Below are 21,154 nucleotides of genomic sequence, written 5' to 3'. Positions count from 1 at the left end.
GAAACAGTGTGTCCTGTATACAAATGTGCAAATTTGTACATGCAGTTCCTGTACATCACGTATGGCACCCGTGACTTGCTTGAAAAAAAGTGCCGGGACCTTCCGCGCAAGGTGCGCCTTTGGCTGGATGGAGAGCCCAAAAATCTGGAGCATCTGGAGGCTATCACCGTGCTCAACATCCCTTGCTGGGGCGCAGGCGTACGACCATGGCACATGGGTGCAGGAGGTCAGCTGGCTCAGCCTCAGAGGTATGCACAAGCCCTGCGCTTGCTATATTCGTGGACAACTTCCTGTCGCCATGAAGGGACAGCTGTGGGGGAGGGGCTTCTAAGAGTGTACGCTTATTTATCACATTTACCACTCTTCTTCGCAGTCGTCTGAAGTTAGCAGTTCGAGATTATATTGAAATTCTAATTTTTACTACTAAGCCTATATATAACAAGAAGCTTAGCACAAGTGGGGAACCAAACATTGCTTCGCGTAAGACAATTTTCACAGTGCATGGGATCTTCTTATTGAAGAAAACTGAAAAGAATGATCCATTTTCATAAGGGCAGAAGATTTCCTGGACTAAAAGCAGCTATCTGCAGCTTGACAAGGTCCAGAAAATCTGTCTGCTTTGCTATGTGACAGTTGTATAATGCAAAAAGTCATTAACCTTTGAATTATGATGGTGTGTCATATTTCACAAATCCCGCCCATGGCGGCCACATTTCGATGGGGGTGAATTCGAAAACACCCGTGTACTTAGATTTAGGTACACGTTAAAGAACCCCAGGTGGTTGAAATCTCCGGAGTCCTCCACTACGGCGTGCCTCATAATCAGAAAGTGGTTTTGGCACGTTAAACCCCATAATTTAATTTTAATATTTCACGACTGCAAAGTTTTAACAAAATTGTCTTGCACCAGTGTGGTTAATTAACCTTACAAAGACTGTACACCATTTCAGATCACAGAAAATTATAATTTTTTAACATTTGTTTCTGGCCATGGAGAGTATACAGTCAAATCTTGTTACTACAAATCCCACATTAACGAATTTCTCAAATTTATAAATATTTAAAAAATTCCTGCCAGACTGCAGATATCTTCAATGTAAAAATATTTCAGAACTACGAATTTTGATACAGTGCACATTTCAGAATAACGCTCATAGTTTATTTTCCTCTTTATAACCGAACAACATCAGTATTACAAATTCGGCTAAAAGTAACAGCACCGCAACTCTCGCGTGAAACATAAACCGCTAGTGCAGTAGCTACCATCATCACCATGTCGAGTGCCAACTGCTTCTCCACAAGCTTCACCAAGAACTTCACGACAAAGGTTTGGTGATATTCGCGCGAGATTCAACGATGAATGCAGCTAGCGATGGGGCCAACAAGAAGCGAAAGCAGTTTTTGCTGCAGGACAAATTGGACGTATTGCACGAAATCGACGCAGAGAAAAAGCAAATCGACATGTGCAGACAGCGTGGCATTGCCCTGTCGACCGTCGCAACCACGTTGAAAGGCCGAGACAAGATTGTCAAGCTTCACTGGGAATCACAACTCGCTCCTACGAGGAAACGGCTGCGACTGAGAAACTTCAAAATGTGGACTAAGCTGTTCTCGCGTAGTTCAATCATGCCAGACTGCAAAACGTTCCCGTGTCTGGCCCAATGCTCCAAGAAAAAGACACTGAATTTGCCGATGCACTTGAAATAACTGGGTTCGACGCCAGTGCGGGTTGGCTTTTTCGTTTCCGCCAAAGGAACGGAATAACTTGGCAGGTAGTCTCGGGCGAGAAAAAGGCTGCTGACAGAGAAGGCGTGGATTCCTGGCACAAAGATTGTTTTCTAGAGGTGGCTGAATCGTACTCTGAAGGCGATATTTTCAACATGGATGAGACCGCATGTTTTTATCAGCTCCGGCCAGACCGGACGATGCACTTCAAAGGGCAGCAGTGCAAAGGAGGGAAGAAATCACATCTTCGCATGACAATCCTGCTCTGTTGCAATGCAGCAGGCACGAAGAAAACTTAACTGCTCATCATCGGCACGTACGGGAAGCCTCGCTGCAGGAAGAACGTCATGTCGTTACCGTACGACTACCACGCCAACAAACGAGCCTGGATGACTAGAGAGCTCTTTTCCAAGTGGCTCATCAAACTCAATGACCAAATGAGGAGGGACGATCGAAGGATTCTACTGGTTGTCTACGACTGCTCTGCTCACATTGTGAATGTTCGCTTGATGCACATTCGCTTGGAGTTTCTGCCGCCAAGCAACATGTCCTTGCTGCAGCCCCTAGACCAGGGCATTATTAAGAGTGGAAAAGCAGAATTTTGTAAGTGCCTTGTGCAGCGGTTGATTATCAACCTCTGCCTAAAGCAGCTGACTGCAATCAACATTCGTCAGGCAGCGGAAATGCTCACAGGAGCTTGGTGGAACTTGAAGGCGTCCACCATTAGCAACTGCTGGCGAAACGCAGGGCTTGTCAAAGCGCCTGTGCAGCTTGAAGATGACCCGGAGGTGACCGATGACAACCCAGAAGACCTGTGGACCGAGGTTGCGGAACTGCTGCTCGCCGTCTCTTCCTTTGACGACTACGTGGAGAGCGACAGCGCAGCACTAACAGTGGTGGACCTGACAACCGAAGAGATCGTTAACTGCGATTGCGATGTCTCCAGTGACGATGACGACCCGAAGGAAGATGACTGTGGGTCACCGAACACGGAAGATGAGATCGTGTCGAACAATGATGTTTTAGTGCACATGGACAAAATCCGCACTTTCATAGCTCGGTGTAATGACGTACCTGATGAGGTATTGTGCAAAGTGGAAAATGTAGACGCATTCCTGATTGGTCGTGCAAGCTGCACGCGCCAGAAGAAAATTGCCGATTTCTGCAAATAAAGCAGCTTTGAAGTGAGTGAAACATTTTATTTGAGAGTACCTATGCTTTGAGAGTATGCTTGTCTGCACACGCGTCTACTGCCACGGTACGTCATTTTTCATTCCTAGGTTTGTCCACTGGCTTATAACCACAAGTTTTTCATTGCAACAATATTTCAAAATAAGAAAACGATTTTCGGTGGTCCTGCGTGATTTGTTATATCAAAGTTTGTGACTGTATTTGGTATGAACAAAAGAGGGAAATTATAGTTCATGAAAAAATTAATTACTGCAGTAATTACAGTCAAACCTCGATATATCGAACACGGATATATCGAATTATTGCGTATATCGAACAATTTCTATATCACATGGAAAATCGCATGCATTTTTAATTCTTTATTTCGAACGGGGCCGGATGTAAAATGGATATATCGAACTCTGCCGCCCCAGACCAAGTGCGCTCTGTTGACAGGAGGCGAGCTTTCCCGCAACACTCTCGAAGATAGCGGCGGCGCGATCGGCGTTCCAGACTGCTGCGTACGACAGCTGCCCACATCGGTTGCGCCGAGGGCGCCATTTGAACGTAGCGGCGTACACACGCGGCGGCTTGGAGCCAGCACGGCCGCCTCGATCACGCGCGCACGGCGAGGCTTGCCCCCGCCGTGCACGTGTGATCGAGGCGGCCGTGGAGCCAGTTGGAGCGCTTTGTCCGTGCTGAGCCACACATCATGTGCATTGCGGACTTCGTTGGCGGTGACGACAGCACCGAAACAGTGGCGGAGTTAACAGACGTGGAGATCGCGGCAGAAGTGACTGCTGAGCGGCCAAACGAAGACGCTGCCGAGGCTGATCCAGCAAGCGCTGATGTTGCCCCGCTCCCGACTGCAACTGAGGCTGTAGCTGCTTTAGCTGTTGTACGCCGCTACAGCCGCGCAATAGAAGGCACTGGACTGTCTCTTGTGGACCGTTTGGACTATGTTGAGGACGCCGTGGTCAAGCACGCGGTTGCTAGTATGAAGCAGGCTACGCTGCTTCAGTACTTTCAGCGAACTAAATAAATACTTTGTTTGAAGCTTCATGTGAGTATCTATTGCGCCACGATTGGTTCATTGATTGATTTGCGCTAGTTTCTGACGCGTTTTCTGCGTGATTTTATATATCGAATTCTGGCTATATCGAACTATTTTGCGATCACCGCGCTGTTCGATATATCGAGGTTCGACTGTATATAGTAATTGATTTGCTGAACAAAACACCCTTCAGCATTCAAAAAACGCTAATATGTGCTCTACATGGGGTTTACAGTGTTTAAATCGGAATTTTTTGGCATCAAATTCAGCATATCAAAAATGATATGTTGTGCCTTGTGGGGTTAAAACAAGCTGGAATGCATGTGGTGCTCTAGCATCAGATAACATGCATAAAATGAAGCTTTGTGCATTGGCAAAGGCACACTTATTTGAACATTGTGAGCCCTCATATAAAGTAAATGCTTACTTCTTCAGGTATGATGATGGTCTCGTCGAAGTAATAGGCCTATACTCATCCTTTCACGTGGCACAGCTTCAGGTCGGTATATCTGAACCTGTACGACTTGGGCAAGCAAAGGAAGTCAAGGTGAGCCATGTTCATTGTTTCACACCTGCCCTCACGTGCAACTGTCTACAGTGAGGTCTTATACAGTCGAAAACCTGCCACAACAAAATTGACAAGGCATAAAAGATTTTGTTATCGCAGAAATTTGTTGTGAAAGTTACAAACCACAAAACATGTGGTCTAGTGGCGCAGAATGAACTTCCAAAAGTCTGTAATTTTGGCTTGTTCGTGCTTGCTAGCAGTTAGCACTGCGATGTGGCTTCTGCATTCTGTCAGGTGAGCTATTGTGATGTTGACATAGTACATTCTGATGAAATTTCATGTTGTGTGAAAGGCGCTTATACATGATACGCTACTGGAATGGGCACCAACTCTGTGGCAGCAGCTTCACTGTCTGCTGAAGTTAAGTCATTGCAAGCAGTTTTGATAATTTCGAAGGATGGTGTGGGAGTTGGCCTTGACAATCAAGTTGGGTGCCGGCACGGTGATTGCATGCTGGCAAATTAGCCGGTTCTCTTAAACTTTCTGGAACACTGGAAACATCTGACACAGTGCTAGCTTAGCAGCTTTGCAGTTTAAAAGCTTGGAAGCTTGAGCTACTTTATCGTATTTTTCAGCTTATAACTCGACACCGCGTATAACCCGCACCCCTGATTACAATTGCCAGGAAAGGAAAAAAAGAATAATGCGTATGCTTCACTCGGTGTCTGCACAAACGGTGCTGAAAAATTCGATCAAACCCACTTGACTATCTGCATGGGCATTCGTAGAATGTGGCTGTGTAGGCTTTTTATAAAAGTTTTTATTTTTTAACAAATCGCCAAGCATCGCGGCATGCGACGGGCCTGTCGATGCCATGTCACGCATTCTGTAAGCATGATTCCCTTTCTCTACAGGGGCGAACCAAAGATGCTGGTGACATTTTCGTGTGGAGAAATGATGCAGGCTAAATAAGCCACAGCTGCACAGCCACTGAGGCTGGTTACGATGCCTGCACAGCTTAGTCTCCCAGCTTTTTCACTTCCAGTAGTTTTTTGTGCAGCCCGCGACTGCAAACTGTTCACCTGACATAGCAAACTGTGTGCTGAAAATTAGCTAGACTGGCTCTGAAATGCTTGACGTCCTGTCCACACAACGTAGTGCGACCGCGTCAATGGCAGATTGTGCAAGCTAGATAGGAGGAAAGCAGCTCTGCAATGTATGCAGTGACATTCAGTGTGCTGGGTTGGAGATTACTTTCCTTCTCGCCATAAAAAAAAAGGTGTATAGTGCTCCTTTTCTTCAACAAAGCAAGTTAAAATAGTGCCTGTGCATTACAATCAGATACAAAACTCAAATTGCATTTGCTGCATTGTCAAGAGCCTACTGATGGTGCATCATGCATCATGACATGCATCATTGCCACTGTCAAATAGTGCCTGTGCATTAAAATCGGATACAAAACTCAAATTGCATTTGCTGCATTGTCAAGAGCCTACTGATGGTGCATCATGCATCATGACATGCATCATTGCCACTGTCATTGAAACATGGTGAAAAAAGTGTTCTCTGCACTGGTTTAATTATGAAAAATAATTCAAAGGGAAAATTATTTTGCATGCTAAGCTAGTCACAAAACTGCCATGTGACATGTTCTCATTGTGTCGGGGTCTTGCATGTCTTGCAGGACGAACAGGTGAAAGTTGTTAGTCTAGGTGTTAGACACCATCTTGGTGATGGTTATGGTGTAGTTCAAGAAATGCAGAATATCAGATGTAGTGGATCACCGGGTGGATAGAAGTTTTGACCCATTGTGATAACGAACTGCCTTATAATGACGACGATGTACAGGAAGCATAAATAAATTGCTGTTCTCTAAAGGTAAATGTAATAGTAAAGGTATTCGTAATTGTCAGATTCAGAGGCATGATAAGTTTTTTTCTTGTTATACAATCATGTGCACATTTAGATCCACCTTGTTTTCTACTGTGACCCTATTGAAACTAAACGTGTAATACATTCAGGGAGTTCATTGGAATTGGTTAAAAGCCTATTATGCCTCCTCTTTTAATTTGACACGCCAGACCGGCTGGAACACTGCAGAAAGTGCGAACACAGGCTAGGTGATAAATCAGAGCTGTGATTAATTTTTGGCAATATTGGTCTCAGCTTTGGACAGCAATGTCACAACAGGTATGAGGATTACTACCATAAAAATTAGTGCAAAAAGAGGAGGATACCAACAGATGTCACACTTGGTGAGCACATTTCATAGCATAATGGTTTGTTAGAACCTAACTGTTTCACTAATAACCCCATTCAGTGCTTCATTTGTGCTTCTTGATATCATAACATGCAGACAGCTCGGATGGTGGCAGCCTCACCTTTGATATTCAGAGTAACTTGTGGAGTGTAGCAGCTTAAAGGTGCATTCACACCAAAGGCGGGGCGGGCAAAGTGGGCAGGCGTAAAGCGGAAAGCGTCGAAAACCTCCTCGCCGAGCGGGAAAAGCAGGCAGAAAACAAGGCGGGCAGCCCGATCGCTCTCGGACTGATTTTTTCCACACTGCCGGAGCTTCCCGCTTTCCCGCAGCCAATCAGGAATCGAGGAGACAAGCCTACTCAACATGGCATCCACCGAGACAGCTGGATTTTGCGCTGCGCTTTTTATTCATACAATCAAATGTTACCCGATGCTATATGACAAGAGACACAACAGATACAAGGACACTGAATACAAGAATCAAATATGGAAGAAGATAGCGCACAATCTGGATGTGAATGGTAAGTTCACAGGGCAGCCTGTCTCTGTACATGCTTTTTGTCGTGTCGTTGAATCAATATGTTTCATCCCTGTGGTTGAGAGATCGTTCAGTGCATGCATAGCCGCCAGCGCAACCTTCGATTTTTGGCCTAAACCGGTACATGCAGGCTTCCATCCTTGCACGATGCAATACGGTGAAATTTCGACTGTCAACGTGGATGTAAACTGCGCAAGTGTTTGTGCGCTAGGACTTACGTGCATTAGTACACACACATTATCGGCGTCTACACCCTTGCGAAAACGAGCTGCAGCCCGGAAGCAGTGTCCTAAAACGAACAATCTAGTGGCACACATGCACAGCTAGGCGAGTGTGAGAATGCCGATGTGCAGACACCATCGCATTAGTTCAGCCTGAAATACGGCGCAACTATTTTCTTTCTTGAAAGTTTTCTTGGTTTAGATGGACATCCTGGGCTAGCTTGAAACTGACTTCGTGTGTTATTCCAACATGGCAGCCTCCCGAACGGACGTCGCGCGGAGGTTAGCTGCTTTTGAGTTTGCTTGCCATGCCATGGATATAGCATTTTCAGAGGCGCAGCCCTTGCCAAAAATTCTGCGACCCGCCCTACGTGACCGAGGGAATCCGATGGACCTGTACGACAACAAACAAATCCTCGGTCGCTAGAAATTCACGAAGAACGCCGTGCGACAAGTTCTAGCTATGTTGCATATCCGGGAAAGAGGGGACAACAGAGGACAGCCTGTGTGCTTCCCGTGCTGCAGCTGCTGATAGCGCTGATGTTTTACGGTGCTGGCACATTTAAAACAGTCACCGGGGGTCCGGTCCGCATTCCTCAGTCAACAGTGTGCCGCACAGTTAGAAAGATGATTCTGGTCATCACGAAACACATGCGCCCGATGCTGGTGCACTTCAATTATCTTCAATGGCTACACATGCCATCACTAGTTATTAACGCTCACAACCATATTTACGCTCAGCATGCCGAACTGTCACGCTTTGTCCACCGAATACGATATATGCGCATGAGCATAATAAAAAGTAGCCCAAATGAGCCAGTCATGCAGAACATGTGCGCTTACCAGTGTTGTGGTGCTCTCGCCTTTCTTTCGCAGCTTCCTTTTTCTGCTTTTGCTTCAGGTCAGCATTTTTTTCAGCTGCAGGTGACTGCGTCGCGTAATCCCGTGGTTGGCATTATATTGTTTCGCTATTTCTTTCCATGTCTTATTCTTCTTGGCCAACGACGCGACATCAGTTTTCTTGCAGTCCACAATATGCTTGTAGTGGTTCACGAGTGTCGTCAGCAGGCTCTTTTCGTCTTCTGTAAAACGGGGTGCCGTCTTGCGTTGCGGTGCATTCTCTTGGGAGGAGAGCGTACGTGAGTGCCACATTTCAGCATCAAAGCCTGTTGACAGGACAGCAATTTCGTATCAAATGCAGCGCACGGCCGTTGCGCGAGCCCAACAACTTGTTTTCCTAAAGACACTTTCCTAGCACATGACATGCCCGCCAATTTGCGATGTCTACGACTGTGCCACACTCTCCCTCTCGTTGTTCTTGACAAGCCCTCCATGTGAAGCAGGCAAACCGTTTGCACGTGTCATTTTATTTATTTATTTATTTATTTAGTTTTTTATTGGGTGCTGTCACCCATATGGGTCCAGACAGGGGACTCTACGGTGCTCGGTACTCCTCGTTCGCAGCAGATGTTGCAGTTTTGTTTCTTGTTTATGACTCTGGTCTAGCACGTTCGAATAGGTCGGCCTTTTCTTCAAAGGGTCACGTAGCCCGACCAGAACAAGGGCCGCCGCCTTCCTGCTGGAATGCCTATAGGCGAAAAGGGACGCGTGAGCTCCCTCAGAAACTGACCGTATGCCTCGTCTCGGCCTCTTGCATCCGGTTGCTGGCCCAGACGGTGCATGAACGCCTTGCAGCAATCGAGAACAAAAGCCGTTGAAGGACGACCATACGAACCAACCATTTCGTTCGCTTCTCTACAGCCAGTTATACAAACGTGCAGCAAGACCTCTAGGAGCATAGCCAGAATCCTTTTTTGAAAAGAGGCGGGGAGAGGGGGCGGGGGTCTTGGGGGGTTCAACGGTCCCCATGTGTGTGCATGCAATAGGTATTGCTATATATATTGTGTGTAAAAGCTTTTCTAGGTGTTCACCCCCCCCCCTTCCCCCCCTTGGCTATGCTGTTGCTGCAATAGACTGCTAGAAATACTGCTTGAAACGTGATAGGGAAGTGTTTTGTTTTAGTGTAAGATGCACAGGCACTGTTCAGCCCACTGTAGCAATTACTTTTTCTCACACAGCTGCAACGTGCCAAAAAAAATTCAAGAATCTCAAGGATCATTTCACAAATCTGAAGCAAGAAATCAAACAGAAGACCAGAAGCGGGGCTGGCACAAAAGATATACCCATAATTAAGTGGAAACACTTCGAAGCTATGGTTCCAATTATGGAAAAAGTGTATGAAGAGCCCATGTAAGTGCTGTTATGAGACTGATTCCTTAGTAACCCCTGTATTGTGGAGTGTGTATCCTGCACTTTAAAGCATTCCATTTTTCCTGAATGACTTAGATTGTGTCAAACTTTACCTTTACGCTCTTTGGAGCAACCTGGAATTAAAGGCGTCCCAACGGTAAGTTCTATGCACTTCATTCCAGTAAGAAATCAACTCGGTGTTACAACTCCAGCATAAAATGCTTTTGCAATACTTTCTATATTGTAATAATTATATGAGTTTTATGTTATTCTTAACAAGCTTTGCAAAATGACGCTACATGTGATCTCATTTTTGTATGAAAGAATCACTGCTGATGCACCCAGCGGTTTTTATAAGCCAGCAGTTTTCTTCTGCAATACAAGCAATAACTCTGCATAAAGAATGAGGCCAGGTCATTTTGAACATTTATTGAGTGTAAGCATGGAAAAACGGCTTTTTTTGCACTTGATGTAGAATGGAAGAGCCAGCAGAAGGAGGCAAAATTAGCCAGGATGAAGAACTGCAGTTCTTATCAGATGAAATGCTGGGGCAAGATTGTCTGCAACAAGGTGGCGGCAGCTCGACCGACACAAGTGTCCTTGCTGCTCCAACAGGCATTTTCCCCGCTGTGAGAAGTGGTCATCGAACTCCGAGTGACACCTTGGAAACGTAAGGATTTCACATACTACTACAGGCTGAAATAATGAAACAAAAACAATCACGTTTACAGATGTCTGTTAGATACATAATGTATAAACTATGGCATTTATTCACACAGGTCGACAGAGGGAGACCTACAAGATAGACATGTCGAGGAGAAAATTGCAAGGCAAGGATGTTGTTGCATATGCAGTGTGCCAATAGAGGTACAGTGTGTTTAGTAATTTCAAACCTTCAATTTCAGCAGTGCGCCAAGGCCACGCAAGTCATGGCGAACCTCAAAGAACCGGAAGATGTAAGTTAAGCAACAATGTGTTCTGAGGGACATAGTGAAAAACAACTATGTATCTGCTTTCAGGCCATCTGAGGACACTGCTCCCAGCGTGGCAGCTGAATGCCTCAGCCATCTGAAGGCATCACACGCCCAGAAAGAGCAGGAAGAAGACATGCTATACCATATTGCATTTACTATGGTTGGCATGATGCGTACATTGTCAATTGATGAGCAGCTTGACACAATGCATGCTGTGCAGGACTTAGTGCACAAGAAAATCAAAGAAGCCAGAGAAAAATTATATGAAACTCATTAGTATGTTGTTTACCACACTTTGCTTCTTTTTTGAAATTTTTCTATTCCATGTTCTAATAATTTTCGTGTTACGTAGTGGTTCAGCAAATAAAGCGTGAACTTACTTGCACGGCTGTTACCATCTGCAGTTCTTCACATGGCTCTCCTGCCATGGCACCCTCCCATCTGTGATAAAATACCTTGACAGTTTGTCGCGTATGGCATATGCAACCCCGTAGAAAAGTATTTTTATTAGAACACAGCATTTAGGCTACAGAACTCCCTTAAATATATTTTGTTTCATCAACTTATATGAAATATTGCTTAATGCAGCAAAAGCAAAATTTGTGCAGATCCAACACACACCTTGGAATGCTTGAACACATAACAAGGCTGCACAAAAAAACAGACAATGAAAGGAATGTACACAGTTCAGTTCAGTTTATTGTCCTTAAAGACCCCCAGGGGGGTATTACATAAGGGGTGGGTTTAACATAAGTTCCACATTTGGTACACTTCATTAGTTATATTCAAAGTGATCAATCACACGCTGTAGGAATAAAGACAGGCAAGTGATGCTAACAATGTCAGCAGGAAGGCCGTTCCAGTCTTTAGCTGCTCGAGGAATGAACGAGGCGGAAAAATGAGTGGTTCGGGCACGCGGGCGTGCGACTTGCTGCGGATGACTGGTGCGGTGAGAGATGCATGCCGCAGGAACGATGTATGGCGCATGACGAAAAGCACTGAAAAAGAACTTGTGATAGAGCTCAAGAGTAGCAATGCGTCGGCGATTAGATACTAGTGTTAGTCCGGATTGTGTTTTAAGTGCGGAAATACTGACATGAATATTGTGAGTGAATGAACCTAGTAGCGCGGTTCTGAACAGATTCAAGTGAGGTGATAAGATATGTTTGGTGCGGGCTCCAGATGGCAGATGCATATTCAAGTTTTGCCCGAACAAGGTACTTGTAGGCAAGCAGTTTTACATTTTGAGATGCCTGGCGGAGATTACGTTTTAAAAAACCTAGTGTTTTATTAGCAGATGATATGATGTTAGAATTATGTTTATGCCAAGACAGATCATTGCATACAGTGATACCTAGGTATTTATAGGACTCTGCTAGTTAGAGAGGCATGCTTCTAATTTGGTAGGGAAATACCAGGGGATTACTGCTACGAGTGAAAGACATAACTTTACATTTTTGTACATTAAGTGTCATTAACCAATCGTCACACCATGTTAGTACAGTTAAACCTGGATATAACGAAGTTGACAAAAGCTCGCAATTTTTCGTTACATGCAGGTTTTCGTTACATGCAGGTTTCGCGTGAAGGCTCGTACGAATGATGCAGAAACGAAACCAAATAGCTCAATATATCCGTGAAGGTGAACTCACCCTTCAATCATTTATTTTACACTAAAAAACTGCGTAATTTCCGCTTGCTTCTTCGGCACGAGTGTAGGCACAACACGCCGCTCCAAAGAGGCTAAATCGTGTAGAGCTCCTTCATCGTCGAGCGAGCCGACGAAACAGCGCATAACGTCCATTGCGTTCATCACCTCCTTTGCAGTAGGCACGTCACACGGATCTGCCTCACAAGCACCATCATCACCGCCATCCGGATTTTGCACGCTTTCAGCTACTGCTGCATCAGACATTTCTTCTGTAGTCACGGCGGCGTTGTCGGCAAACAAAAAGTCAGTCAGTTCAACGTCGTCGGGTACACCACCGTTAGTACATAGCTCGTTCCACGCTTCGGCCACATTGGACGGAGTAGAAAGGTCTTCCTCCTCCTCGTCGGCACCAGCCCGTGCGTTTTTGGCTATTCCGGCCTTTAAAAAGCAATTCGCGATAACTTCTGCCCTGACCTCTTGCCAGGAGGCAGCAAGCATCTCGACTGCTTGATAAATGTCGATCTTCATCTCCCGTTCCAGACGGATGTCGAGAAGTATTTTCAGGATTAGTCGGCGCCGGTAACAGCATTTAAAACTGTTAATGACCCCTTTGTCCAGGGGTTGTATTAGGGACGTGCAGTTGGCCGGGAAGTAATGCAGTTCGATGTTCGACAGCTGCAGGCCCTCGACGTGGTGCGCCGAGCAATTGTCCAGCAGTAGGCAAACTTGACGGCCTTGCCGCTTGACGTCCTGGTTAAATTCCTTTAACCACTCAGAAAATATTGGCCGAGTCATCCACGCTTTGGAATTCGCCACATACTTCACGGGCATACGCTTCGTTCCCTTAAAACACCTGGGACGGGCACTTTTGCCGACAACTAGCGGGACTCTCTTGTCTGTGCCGTCGAGGTTGGCACACAGCAGAATCGTTATGCGGAGCTTGCTCTGCTTTCCACCGCGGCAGTCATCGCCTTTTAACGCTAGCGTGCGGCCCGGAAGCATTTGATAAAATAGAGCTGTCTCGTCGGCATTGTAGACATCAGCCGCCTCGAAGCGACTCAGGATTCCAGGCAGCTTGTCAGCCACCCACGAAGCAGCAGCATCGCTGTCTGCGGAGGCAGATTCGCCGCTGATTACTCTTCCGACGACACCGTGCCGGCTCTTAAATCCCTGCAGCCACCCGTTGCTTGCCTTGAAATCGTCATGACCCAAGATACACGCAAAATCCTTTGCCTTCTGTTGCAAGATCGCGCCGCTTATGGGTACATTTCTGGCTCGCGTGTCCAAAAACCACGTGAACACTGCCTTGTCCACATCAGTGTATGTGGACAGCTTCAGTCTTTTTTTCTTCGAGCTTGTTCCCGACTCCACTGCGTTTCTGATGCTGTGTTCCGCACTCAAAATCATTGATAGTGTGCTCGCTGGAATGCTGAAACGGGTGGCAACGTCCTTCTTCTTCTCGCCCGCGGAGACTGCATTTAAAATTGCGAGTTTGTCTTCAAAAGACAGAACTTTTCGTTTTCTGGCAGTAGAACTCATCACGACCAACCGACGACGCAGTTAGAAGCGGAGACGCACGACTACACGCCGACAGGCAGGCCTAGCACCTCCAAAACAAGTCGGACAAAAACAGTACCAGAGCACAGTTGACACACGCACACGTGCAGAACGCAGGACAACACTCAAGATGGCGAATGCAACGCACCCATAGAGAAAGAAAAAAAAGTGACGGATATCGTTCGTCATCGTCCCTCCCCCTCTCCTTTCCGGCGCCTTGGCAATGAAAGAACCGGCTATCAGCGTTGCTTTTCAAGTGAATTCTTACACATAAGTGTGTATAAGCCATTGAAACAAATGAAAATCACAAAATAAGAATGCTTGTCCTCAAATCCATACGAAACAAAATAATTCTGCAAGAAAAATCAGCTGCCGATACCAATGCCACCTGGTGCCACGCTAGACAAGCAAAGCCTGAAAAGACTGCTACGTTAGGCACGGAGCGGCGCTAGTTGCCGCCATCATCATCATCGCTAACTTTGCTCGGTCGCGGCAATCCCTGGCGTGCGCGTAGCTGCTGGCTCCTTACAGCATTAATATTCAATAATCTAGAGCATTTCTTCGGCCGAATTTTCCTTAAAAGTGCTAAAAGTAATGACTGATCAGCTTTGGGAGTTCGTTACATCAAGGCTAACCGCCGCAACGCGTTCGTTACATCAAGGTCGAAAATACATGGGCTTCAATGGGGGCAGCGTTGGGGAATTCAAAAACTTCGTTAAATCCAGGAATTCGTTACATATAGGTTCGTTACATCCAGGTTTAACTGTATGTTGGCAAGGTCTTTCTGCAGGGCTGTTTGATTGCAGGTGTTACGTACAGTGCGATAAATGACACAATCATCGGCGAACATTCAGATATTACAGGACACATGTGAAGGTAAGTCATTAATATATATTAAAAATAATAGAGGGCCAAGAACCGATCCTTGAGGGACGCCTGATGTTACTGGCACAGGGTTAGATAGGTGATTATTTATAATGACAGATTGGGAACGGTTGCTAAGAAATTCAGTGATCCAATTCAAAACATCAGGATGCAAATTAAGTCTTGTAAGTTTCAATATTAGACGTTGATGAGGAACTTTATCGAAGGCCTTGGAGAAATCCAGGAAAATTGCGTCAGTCTGTATGTTACTGTCAAGGTTAGTGTGAACATCGTGCAGGAAAATGGCCAGCTGTGTTTCACAGGAGAAACCTTTGCAGAATCCTTGCTGGGCGGGATGGAAAAAGTGATTCAAGTCAAGAAAATTCATGATAAGAGAGTAGATGACATGTTCCATGATTTTGCAGGGGACTCTGTTAGGGAGATGGGGCGGTAGTTAAGAGGCGAGTTTCTGTTACCTGATTTGTGAACTGGAACGACCTTCCCAATTTTCCAGTCATCTGGAATGAAACCTGAAGAAAGAGACTGGGCAAATATCAAAGACAAATATGCTGCAAAAATAAGCTTAGTGTTTTTTAAAATATTTTAGTTAATCTCGTCTATGCCGGAAGATGATGAACACTTGATTTTGTCAATGATCGCACAAATACCGTCTACATTGAAAGCAATGGCTGGCATTGACGAGTTTATACTAAGCAATGACGAAACTGGAGGCGCATTAGATTCGTTTGTGAACACAGAAGCAAAGGCAGAGTTAAACACATCGGCGCAATTGGAATCATTAATAATTTCATTCGATTCGTTAGTTATCTTAATAGTGCGCGTTTCGCTATTGTTTAAAACTCTCCAAAATTGCCTCTGGTTATTGATTAATAGGTTTGGTAGATTATTGTGATAAAAGGAGTGTTTAGCGTGACGCAGTGCGTCAATGTAGCTCTATTCGGCTTCATAATATTGTTCGGCTTCATAACAGGTGCAAAGCCCATCCTGTGCATGTTTCTTTCAAGTTCCTTGTTTTTTTGTGCTGACCTGTTACGTGTCCAAGAATGCACCAACCAGGCCAAACAAGAGCTTTACTGCACCTTGGAATCTTTGTGAAGTAAAGAATTTGTGATGCGCTTAAATACTATGACTTTGTTCTATGCGAACTTCTTTAGTCCAATGTGATGTGTAACCTCATGCAATGTTGATTCACCACACTTTCCTCATTATTACCGCATCATATTTATGAGCAGCAAAGTACCATGCAAAGTTTGTGCACTGCACAACCTAGGTCTATATGCAAACAGGAGTGGAAGCGAGTTCATACTGTGAGACATCAGACCAGTGATCTTGAGGGGAGGAATTGTGAAGAGAGGAGCAAGCAGGCAAAAGTGTGGTACATGAAAACACATCAATGTTTTACACCGACTGTGTGACAGCAGCACATACTTTGTGGCACAAGAATGGGGAAGCTACAACATTATATGTAGTACTCGTGCACTACACGTAACGCATAGTAAGTATACCACACTGTATGTAGTGCTTTTAAATACATTGTTGAATTACGTGGATCGGAGGTGTTTCATTGCAGTATACTGAAGATCAACAAGCAATGTAAACAAATACCAGAGCGTGTACACATATGTTTGCGTGTCAGCGCAAACACATGGCACAATACTGATAGACAGACATACAAACTGACCAACATGAAATTGTAGCAGGCTAGGCAAAAGAAACTTTGCTTTAAATATGTGCGCTGCATCTGTGCATGTGCGTGCAACAGTAGTTTCATAGCTATGCCCACATTACCTGGTCGAGTGGTAACCTGTGCCGTGCAAGGTGACCAGAGCTCCATTGTTAGCACTGTCGGCCCTCCAGTTCCCATCAATCACCTTGCCTTGCCATTCCTCAGTGTCGGTGGTACCCAGTGGACAGTACATGGCTTTTGAGTCTGGTGATTCCTTCAAAAGGAAGTTGTGCAGTACTACACATGCGGACACTATCCTCCTGATGTTGTCTTCCTTCGCCTTGAAAGGCCGGCGAAGGATCCGCCATCTCTGCGCCAATATACCGAAGGCATTTTCTACAACTCTGCGAGCCCTGCTTAATCTGTAATTAAATATTCTTTTCTGCTGCAACCCCTCAAATTGTGTGCTTGCACTGCTGTCTGCACTGCAGGGTTGCACTGTTGCCATAGATGAGCTCCCTAAGAGAAGAGGGTGAAGAGCTGTAGGAAAACAAGTGTTTTAGAATAGAGCAGACTCACCAAGATAGCAGGATTTGAGAGATACAATGACCTGCACTTCTATTCTAACATTTTAGTAGCATTGCACTGAAATGCTACGTGTTGGCTCAAATGTTTCAGGATCTCGTTTTCAATATCCGTTTACAAAGAATGCAAATCACCGTTCAGTGTATTGTATTTTGCTTCCTTACAACTTTGTCTGATGCAAAGGTCTCCCATTTAACGTGGCAGCTTGCACAATCTCACTTGAGAACTCAAACTATATGTTATGCTATAAAGTGCCTACATACGTAGTGAAAGGGCCATTACATGTCTACATATTTTGGAAGTCTCTTAGTGCCATCAATGTTATATATATATATATATATCAGCTAAATAAGGACATGCCAGCTACATCTCTCAAAGAAGACATTTTATGATCTGCACTGCAAATTGCGAATATTGCAAAGCAGCAAACCATTACAGTTACGTAAACTAATGCTGGTCATGGCTACACAACGTGTATGCATTGTGCTGACAATATCACCACTCACTTTTTTTTTAATACGGCCTCATCATGTACGTCTTCAAAAAGAAGGCTTCATCGCCGACGAAAAAATAAGGAATGTCGCCTATCATTCCAAGACTTGCGCATGCAGGAACACCAAGAGTGCCGTCAATAATTTTCGTTTGTAGGTTGCTGCTGCTAAAGATGCCACCATCTGATTCGCTTCCATGGTGGCCGATTTCAGCATACAGGAAGCTAGAATGAAAGCAAGTATGCAGAAACATATCATTGATACGTAAGAGATCTGTCATTCATCAGTATAAGAAAAACTAAATTGTACGAAATTGACAAATAATGATGTAGTATGCAGGATCCGTTACCAAGGTTTCTAACTGTTCCTGGGCACTTTGCACAATAAATGAATTGAAATGAATTATAGTGTATGCAGAAAAGTGGTAGAATAAAGGTAATATTGCTGTACCATTATTTTTCCTCTATTTTAGCTTCAGTTTTGTCTCACGGGCTGTTCCCATTTGCTGCATTCTCGCAGATACTGATGTCTATCTGGTGTATAACCTCTCAAAGGTTGACTTCTTGACACTCGTTGGTTTATTGCACACAGGGGTGCGACTACAGCTGCTCACAGGTGGGCGCTGATATGTACAAACGCTGCCGCCATGCCTGCGCATTTCCTGTCTTGAGACTCACGAAAACTGATTGCCTCTGTGAATCATATTCATTCCAGTGCATAAATTTTTCTTATTCTTATTCTAAGTTTCTTAATTAATTTTATTCTTATTATTAACAGATAAACAATACATCTATACCTCGAAAATTATCTTCTATAAAAAATTATGCTATTTTTTTCCAAGACAGTTCTCTACGAAGATTTCAAATCTGGACCCGCATTTGGTGAAAGAATTGCCCCACAAAGGCTGAACAACTATCAAATAACTTGCACAGAATTTTTTATTTAATGCACAATTTCACATAGCTTCAATTCTCAGTGAACACCACCTTGGATACTGAAGTGCAAAAAAAATAGCGAAGAAGCATTGTGCATAACTATATCAGTGAGAGATGCCGGGGACACCATTTGGCATCAAAGTAACACCAAACAGTATTCAATTGTGGTCATACTGGTTAGTTAAAGCTTAGAAGAACAAACAAAACAACATTTCTATAAACTAGGCTTCTTGCTCAAACTGTTAATAAGCGAGATGGTACGATTGATTAAACTTACCTGTAGTTGGCGTCGCTCAATGCGAGCATCGACTTGCTGAACGAATTTTTGTAGTTTCAGTCTCTGCTTCTAGAGTTTGCCGGGCACTCAACATTCATGTGTTTTCCATTTATCGCACCCAGGCAATGTAGCATGTTCCACTTGTTTTCAAAGTCCCTCGCAACCTGTGTTAAGCGGCGCAAAAGGCAAGAAATTGAAATTAGTTAGTCCTTTGGAGATGCGGTACAAAAATTAAATTTTATTATAAATAACTTTCCTACCAAATGTTGCAATTATTTGTGCAATACAGTCAGTGTACAGCAATATCTACAGCAACATTAACCATGCATAGACGACAACGAATAGGTTACCTTTAGCCATTCATCCGGTGTGGACGGCTAAGCGACGTAAATCGGCCCGAAGACGTCCGAAATGGCCTGGTATACTTCGGCGACAATCATGCAAGCCGTAGAGCGGCCAGATGGAAAATTGAAAGATGAGGAGCGCAGCGTCTCCCCTGCAGCCAGGAACCTGAGCCAAAAGACAAGTTGAAAAACACGAAAGTGTATGCATGGTCCCGCTCGGTCACCGTGTAAGAAAACACTTGCTAAGAAACTAGAAATAACAAAAAGCCCTAAATTAATAGCGCTGAAGCCTTACCTGACAGCTAGTGCTAGCCGGTGCTCTGGAGGAATTGCCCTTCGGTAGTTTGTGTCAGCTTTCTGTATCCTTGGTTTCAGGAGTTGTAATAATGTGTCGAAGGAGCGCGGGGGCATCCTCAAATAACTGCAGAAAAAGCACATGTGTTGCATTACGTACAACTGATTTGCTCAAGAGTACATGTACGTGCCTGAACTAAAACACTACAGTAAATCACAGGAGTGCAGAATGGAGACTCACTCTCTGTAGTATTCCACATCCCGCGAACGAAGATGGGGCAGCAAAGCATTGGCATGACCCATTCTCTCTCATTCTTGCAAGGCGGGGCGAACCCACCAGCGGCGTTGGCGGGCTGTCTTCCTTCGAGCGTTCTGCTGCTTGTCTTGAACAGCTGCTACGAGCAGAATGCAAACTATTTCGTCTTCTTCGTCCGAGCTGATCATTCTTCACAAGTGGTTAGCAAGCGAGAGCAGCGAAAACGTGCAAACAGCTTGTTTGTCGAAAGCGGTGCAAGCTCTCGGGGCGTTTGTGAAAGCGCGAGGCTCCGCGAGCGGCGGCGCGAGCAGCTAGGCCAGGCGGGCGGTCTGAACAACTCCTCGCGTGCCGCCACGCCACGTTGAAAACCCGCATGCTTTTTGCTGCTCCCCGCTTTCCCTCTTGGCCGGTGTGAATGCACCTTAATTCTTTTCATACCGGGCCCATTGGGCATCGTTAGCCCGCTAACGATGGTTTGAAATGCTGCTTTATAGACATTCTGTGTTGCTCACGGACACACTGCCTTATCGTACTTGAATGAGCAGAACTATAGTTTTGTCTTCTAAACAGTTCGCCTTTTCCCCCCAGGCAGTGATTTTCGAACATGCTTCGATGTTTTTGCGATTGTCAAAGTAGAAAGCAAAAATGACCGCCCACTATCGATGGTTTAAAACGCCGCTTTAAAGACCTTCTGCACTGCTCACGGACACACTATGCTACTGTATGTGAACGAGAACTATATTTTTGTTATCTAAGCAGTTAGCCCCCCCCCCCCCCCCATCAGTCAGTGTTTTTTGAATGTGCTCCAATGTTATTGCGAGCGTCAAAGTAGAAAGCGATAATGACTGCCCACTACCGATGGTTTGAAATGCCGCTTTTGAGACCTTTTGCGTCGCTCACGAACACTCTATGCCATAGGAAGTGAAAGAGGAGAACCATAGTTTTGTTTTCTAAGCAGTTTGCTTTTTCCCTGCTAGCAGTTAATTTTTGAACACACTCTGAAGTTTCACAATCGTCAAAGTAGAAAGCGAAAATGGCCGCCTACAGGAACGGTGTGCTCGCTTAGAAGGATCGCAGATCTCGTGATTATGTTGCATCAGCGGCTGATTTTATCAATGGATTGAGCAACAGTGAGTCTGAGGATGCTGCCTTTTTGTTGGACTCTGACTCTGGGAGCGATGCCGACGCAAGCCAGCCCGAAACATCGGTGACTGCAGCGCATCGTGCCAAACTGTAGTGCTTGTACTTATATTTTTGTAATGGAATAACTGTTCAATAAAAAATTTTGATTTTTTTTTTTCAGAGATAATGCCTATTAGATGGCAATACATTTTGTATATCTCATAATTTTTGTTACATTTTTGTCTTAGTAGATACAAGCATGCCTTTACAAACTTTTTTCATATTTATCCCACAATCTTGAGTTTGGCAATTTATACCTTTTTTATGACATACATCTTGTTGGAGAAGTATGGGAGAGGCCTTTGCCCTGCAGTGGGCGTAACCAGGCTGAT

The 21,154-nt window shown here is 44.8% G+C and overlaps 1 protein-coding gene and 1 pseudogene across 8 annotated transcripts in view; one reads left to right on the top strand and one right to left on the bottom strand.

The window, feature by feature from the left end:
* The window catches only part of Dgkepsilon (diacylglycerol kinase epsilon), a 63,163-nt gene that overhangs the window by 37,634 nt on the left and 4,375 nt on the right, over positions 1 to 21,154 (top strand). For 4 of the 8 annotated variants that reach the window (XM_050188085.3, XM_055076557.2, XM_055076554.2 and 1 more), the window contains 2 exons: positions 46 to 248; positions 4,385 to 4,496. In XM_050188085.3, the coding sequence (XP_050044042.1) occupies positions 46 to 248; positions 4,385 to 4,496 (315 nt within the window). Of the gene's footprint in view, positions 1 to 45; positions 249 to 4,384; positions 4,497 to 5,371; positions 6,478 to 7,046; positions 7,238 to 9,553; positions 9,726 to 9,821; positions 9,883 to 10,200; positions 10,396 to 10,504; positions 10,556 to 10,630; positions 10,682 to 10,744; positions 11,085 to 21,154 lie in introns of those variants that run through there. The other 4 variants (XR_011892819.1, XR_008614703.2, XR_008614704.2 and 1 more) reach the window with 4 other exon arrangements.
* On the bottom strand, positions 16,577 to 20,339 carry LOC140216106 (uncharacterized; annotated as a pseudogene).

The sequence above is a fragment of the Dermacentor andersoni genome, chromosome 2, assembly GCF_023375885.2.
Source record: "Dermacentor andersoni chromosome 2, qqDerAnde1_hic_scaffold, whole genome shotgun sequence".
Taxonomy (NCBI): Eukaryota; Metazoa; Arthropoda; class Arachnida; order Ixodida; family Ixodidae; genus Dermacentor; species Dermacentor andersoni.
This window is presented reverse-complemented; position numbering and strand designations above follow the sequence as displayed.